This window comes from Nicotiana attenuata, chromosome 7 (genome assembly GCF_001879085.1).
Source record: "Nicotiana attenuata strain UT chromosome 7, NIATTr2, whole genome shotgun sequence".
Lineage (NCBI taxonomy): Eukaryota > Viridiplantae > Streptophyta > Magnoliopsida > Solanales > Solanaceae > Nicotiana > Nicotiana attenuata.
Genome location: NC_031995.1, coordinates 40,131,917 through 40,138,375, shown reverse-complemented (window position 1 = coordinate 40,138,375; position 6,459 = coordinate 40,131,917). Strand labels below are relative to the sequence as shown.

General features: G+C 32.9%; 1 protein-coding gene across 1 annotated transcript; it reads right to left on the bottom strand.

The window, feature by feature from the left end:
* LOC109230458 (transcription factor MYB35-like) lies at positions 400 to 2,357 on the bottom strand. Its single transcript, XM_019395956.1, has 3 exons — positions 2,190 to 2,357; positions 1,956 to 2,085; positions 400 to 1,405 (listed from the first exon to the last, which is right to left on the bottom strand). The coding sequence occupies exons 1-3, from the start codon at positions 2,320 to 2,322 to the stop codon at positions 616 to 618; spliced, it is 1,053 nt and encodes a 350-aa protein (XP_019251501.1). The 5' UTR covers positions 2,323 to 2,357; the 3' UTR covers positions 400 to 615.

The window sequence follows — 6,459 nt, the reverse complement described above, 5'->3', positions numbered from 1 at the left end:
CCCTCTATCATTTTCTTTAGTTTTTTTTCTAAGGCAATATATATATATATATATATACCATCAACAAAGGTTATTCGTTTCAACTATCCTTGGATTTAATCAAAGCATATTGATGGATAGTCATATATATTGCCACCTCGCTGCAACTTCTACCCAATCAAAAAAAAAAGTTGAATGAGGCAAATAAAGAGAAAAATCCATACCTAAACCTTTCTCTAAGCCTAAGACAATCCAAGATTTAGAAAAATATTATACGGGAAAAAAGTAAAATATGAAAAAGGAATATTTACATTATAGCAAAGTATACAACAACACGGATCAGGAAAAAAAAAACTGTAAGGTGATAACCTCTATTTCCAGTACACATTCCCCCCCCCCCACCCCCCACCCCACAAACAACATTTGCAGGTATACATTAGCAATGTTAACGTGTGTACACATGTTGGAGCCCCTCTCAACAATCAATCATATTACAACATATATAGTAACAACTACGTCTCAATTTCAAATAATTTGAAATTGGCTATATAAATCCTTACTGTCCATATATGTGGCTCAATAATCAATAATACTAATACACAAAACTTCAACTTAGTTCCAATCCCGACTACTATATCAAGAAATCTCATGCATGAAATGTTCCTCGAGAAAAAGTTCAGGCCAATTATATGAAGAAGTAATTCCTTCAGCTGCATTGGTGGAAGTACTGCTGGAATCTCCTTGATTATTATTGCTAATAGAAATTTCTGTCAAAGGTGGCAAACGAGTTGAAGAAGCTGGAGAAGGAAGATTAATATTATTCAATGGGGTACTTGTTGAATCATTTCCTTGATCATAATTAAAATTGTGGCCATTAATATCACTTGTGTTAATATTATTATTATTATTCAAATGTGTTTGGAAATTGAAAGGGACTTGTTGTGAGTCTGGAAAAGTTAAAGAAATATCTTGATTTTGGAGCAGTTGAGAGTCAGAGTTTTCATTGGAGAAAAGTGTTTGATTTTCAAGATGGGATAAGTTTAAAGAAGGGGTAGTACTTTCCTTAATAGAATTTGACAAATTAAATGTGCCAAAATCTCCAAGATTATATTGAGTGTTTGAGCTTGTAGATATTGGGTAATTATTTGAAGCTGATGAAGATTGGAATAGAAATTGTAAGTATTGAAGCTTAGCTAATTGGGCAGCTTCTGCTTGTACTCTTATAGCATGATCTTCTAGTGGATGATGCTGAAGTAAGTTTGCCAAAGCTATTATATTAGGTAAGCTTGCAAATAAATCACTTCTTGGCCTGTGAGTCATTGGATCATATCCCATTTGAATCAACTTCTTCTTTAAATGTGTGTTCCAGAAATTCTTGATCTCATTATCTGTTCTTCCTGGTAGGTGTGTCGCGATCGCAGACCATCTACAACAATAATATTACAAAATCATTAATGAAATTTTACAGATAAGAAAAACATGGAATATTTAATAAAATACGGTGGTAAATTTAATGGTGAAGTCAGGAATTTCAGTAAAGGGTTCAATATATAAAGACGTAAATATATGAAAAAGTCAAGGACATTCAACATCTACTACATATAAATAAAAAATATTTTTGACCTATATATATATATATATATATAATTTTTCAATGAAGGAGGTTGATGAACCTCCTTCCCCCAATCTGGCTCCGCCCATGCTGGTAATAAGAACAACAAAAATATGCCTCAATCTCAAATAAGTTGAAATCGACTATATAAGTTCTTAGTACTGTTCATGCAGCTCCATTTAAGCTTATTCAATCAATATTATATGAAATACTGTTAAAAATAAAAATGAAAAACTACTAAGTTCTTTATATATTCTACTGACATATACATTTCTGACATGACTAATGGACGTAAAAAATGACAACAAAAAATCCTGCATGAAAAACGAAAGTAGAGGTGATGAATTAGTGAAATAATTATTACTTGTTTCCTAAGATGGAATGGAGATGAAGAATTGTTTGTTCTTCTTCTTCAGAGAATTTGCCTCTCTTGATATCAGGCCTCAAATAATTAGTCCATCTTAATCTGCAGCTCTTGCCACATCTATTAAGGCCTACAGAATATGATAACAATAAAAATTACTACTAATTAATTAGCAATCTATGATATAAACCATGCAAGAATGTTAAAGATATTTTTGGAATGATAAGTAGGAACCTGCAAGCTTAGGAAGAGCTCTCCAACTGCCATGGCCATGTTTGTCAATATAATCAATAAGTTTCTGATCTTCTTCAGGAGTCCATGGTCCTTTTTTAAGGCCATTTTCATCACAACAAGGAGACCTTCCCATTTTTGTCCAAGAATATTGTTGTTTGGTTTCTTCTTCTTGATGCTACCGAAGCTATGTTTGTAGTATTTATACAATTCTAAGTCTAGCTTGTTTCTTGTCCTTCATACAATTTAATTAACAGTATTTGATTTGACTGTTATTTTCTTTTGTTAATTAATTGTATTCATTAACTAATGCGGGACTATAATAAGTAGACAAGGTACAATCTCTAAATTATTTATTTTTAGCATTATTAATCTAAGTTAGATATTTGCTTCGTCAAAATTCTAGACAAGGTTTAGAGGAAACTGCCGACAATAGATTGTTCTTTGTATTATCTACTCCGTAGATTATGCTCCATGCACTAACCTATACCTAAATGCTACTTTAGATTTCTTGTTTTTCATTTCTTCACACGACTTTAATTAATTTATATATGACGTTAATGCATCTTTAAAGGAAATTTTCTAAATAAAGAATAGTTTTAAGAATTGAACTATATATATATGTCCCTCTTTCTCAAATGAAAACTGAAGGAATAAGTTTTTAGAAGCTCGTTAACCTAAGCAAATTCACAAATGAAAACTGAAACAATCTACATGGTTAGAGTATTTTTATATAATGTAAGCCGAAAATTAATGATTGTTCATTCCTTATGGATATTTTCACATGTACCCTTTGTGCGTACCATACATTTGTACAAGTAAATAATGCCGTAGGCCAAACCAGTTAGGTTGGCCAATTACCTCCATAGATAGTCCACAAAACTCGAGTTTTTAATAAATAATTAAAATAATGGATTAAACAATGATCAGGTGATGTGAAAATGGGACCAGGTGATTTGCAAGTCAAAAAAGACGCAACCATGCAACGAATAGAAAGACCTTTCACTGCGTCATTTGCTTGCATGGTTTGAAATTGTTCTTTAGTCAAAAACTATCACTTTAATTTCCTTAAAATCCTAATCTTTCAGCCATTTTATTTTATCCCATTTAATTTTATTTTCAATTGAATTGAGTGTATGCACACTCTAATGCTTAACTTGTTGATGTAACAGAGCTTACTTGTATAATTCAGCTAACCTTTTGATTTACGAAACTTGAGAAAAAGTTTTTAGCTAGGTTTGGTTTCAGTGTTTAGGTGATCATCATGGTAATAAGTCAACATTAGACTGTTCTTAATTAGTGCCCCCTTTTGTCCTATATTAGAGCCTGTATGGCCAAACTTCCGGGAGGTTACAAGTATTTTTTTTCTCCAAAATAGTACTTTTAAAAAAATTTAAGTTGTTTGGCCAAAAACGGAGAAGTACTTCTTGCCGGCAGCAGAAGCAGTTTTTCTGTTTTTGGGAAGAAGCAGAAAATTTTAGCTTCTTCCAAGAAGCAGAAGCAAAAGCAGAAAATTAATTTCTTCAAGACAAAACTATTCTCACCATAATTTATATTTTCCAAATTATCCTTACCTATTTAAGTTTTTTCTTTCCTTTTTTGTTTCTAGTTTCTACCAACAACAACAATAACAACAAGCTCAGTGAAATCCCATAAGTAGGGTTTGGGGAGGGTAAAGTGTACGAAGACCTTACCCTCACCTAATGAAGGTAGAGAGGTTGTTTCCGAAAGACCCTCGGCTCAAAAGAAGTGAAAATGAAGCGATAAACAAATAGTAGCAGCAACCAGGTAAGTAGACATGAGAACAAATGAAGATACGTGCAACAACAGATATCTAAGAACACGACACTATAAAAATAGATTCAATCTTGTTGGAAATAATGACACAATATGAAATAGCAAGGGGCTAGGCATAAAAAATACAAGACTAGGACTAATACTACTGGGATGCCTAGACGAAACTCTAGACTGCCTATCAACCCGCAACCCTAATCCTCGACCTTCATACCCTCCTATATATATGAGTGTAACTTTTCAAATTCTTTTTTGACTTTTCTTGTTTTGATTTTTTCTTTGTATAATGTCTTGTAACTTTCCAAATTGTCTTCTTCCTCTTTCACACTAAAGCAAATTATATACATCATTCTTTGCATTATCAATTCTCTTCCTACAAATAATCATTTATCATTTCTTCTGTTATATGCTATAATTCCGGAATCCTTAAGACATTTGTCAAATCTAATTTGTGAAATTATCTACAAATAGGTAATAAATCTATAATTGCATCCCATAATTTATGTATTATTAAAAAAAAAAAGAAAAAGCCTTCACATTAAGCCAAATGACAGTCTCACAATATGTCACTTGGCAATTTATGAGAAATTTAGTTAGGTTAGGTAATAATTAGTTTCTTTTTAAATTTAATTTTTTTAATTATGTGTTGTTGATAATTAGTTAATCTTTTTAAATTTCAATTTAAACATACTTAACTATTATTCTTTACAAAATAATAATTTTTATATATTTAAAATTATTTCGATTTTACTCTCAATGCCATCTTTCAAGTTTAACACTCAAAATCATCTTGATATAACTACCATGGCTATACATAATTGCATTCGACGACATTCTTCTATCGATAAGGAATTCAACTATTATGCTAATGAAGACATTACTGCAGAGATTGAGGAAGGAGATGGACCTGCTGGTATTCCTTTAGAAATGCAACACAAATCTTCTACTAATATGGAGGCGTTGTGTGATAGAATTAGAGATGAAATTATTGAAAAATATTATCATGTGTGAGTGACTTTGCTTATTATTTCACGGTGAACTATTAATATATTTGTAATTTGTGGAATAAGACTTCTAATTCATACGGAATGATGTTAAGTAATTATACTAGATAATATTATATGCTTTGGTATACCTATATAAATTATTATGTATGTTTACTTTATGTTTTATATTTTAATTAAATAACATAAAAAATAATAAAAGTATCTTATGATAAATATTTAAGTTCATTTTTCTATTTAAAATAATTATAAGACCTTGGTACTATCTTTTTTTTTTTTTTGATAATTTGAGTAATAATTAAGTTCGGTTGAATGTAACTCTTAATCACACTTAACTGAGGGAGTGAACTATCCCAAAAATAGCAAATCTGCCGAAAACACCATACCTTGACCCTTTTAAATAGTACGTATACTACATTTCAGAAACACTGATGAAGGAGATACTTGTAGACGGTTAAAATCGAGCCTACCCAATTTTACTATTTGAACGAGGTTAGGGAATTGCATTGAGGGTCAGCCTCGTAATGGATCGGACCAAAGCACGAAGACAAGGTATCGAGTTCGAAAACCGAGGCGCTCACCGAGATTGGGGCCAGCAGCAATCCAGACCAAATACGACAGACTTCGAGCAAAGCGTAATAACGGAAAAGCGAGATATCCGTAACCGGTCGGAGATCACGGCGAAAATCCTGGAACAGATCAAATCAAGGGCGATTGTTTCGGCTAATCATGAGATTTACTTCCGTAATTAGAATTGTACCATAGATTGGATTCCTATATTATATAAAGAGGGTTCTAATCATTTTGTAAACACCTTACATTCACACAGATCAAAGCAATACAATACTCTCTCTTTAATTTACATTCTCTTGTTTATCAGCTTGTTGCATTTTAACTGTTCTTGCACAACTAGCTCGAGGGTATTCAAGCTCGAGGGCTGAATTCTATTCAAACACTGGTTTGCCTTATATAATTGTTAATTTCTGTTATTACTCTTTGTATTTATCAATTGGTATTAGGTGAAATCACGTATCCCGTAGAACCACAATATTAGTGTAATTGTTATCCAATCTTTAGGGTAAACAGTTTGGCGCCCACCGTGGGGCTAAGGATAATAGTGATTGCCTAGTATTAATCCTCATAACACACTGCTTTTACGCTTGTTCTCGTAATTGTCTTTCATTGCAGGAATATACATGTCAAATTCTCAAGCAGCGCCCACTCACACAGACACCGGCCTTGGTCTTCATGTCGAGAATGAGAACATAGTCGCCCCGGGAAACGGAGTACCTCCAGTCAATCCCGATGGACCACCGGCCTTAGATCCAGTCAAGGTCAGTTCTCGTGTTTCCATTCATGGAAATTTAGGCGCCGACCCTGAAAATAGCATTCGCAGAGACGCCCGGGCAGCCGACCAGAACGCACAGAGCGGTGAAGAAGGCGGGATTAGCCTTCGAATGATATTTGAAATGTTG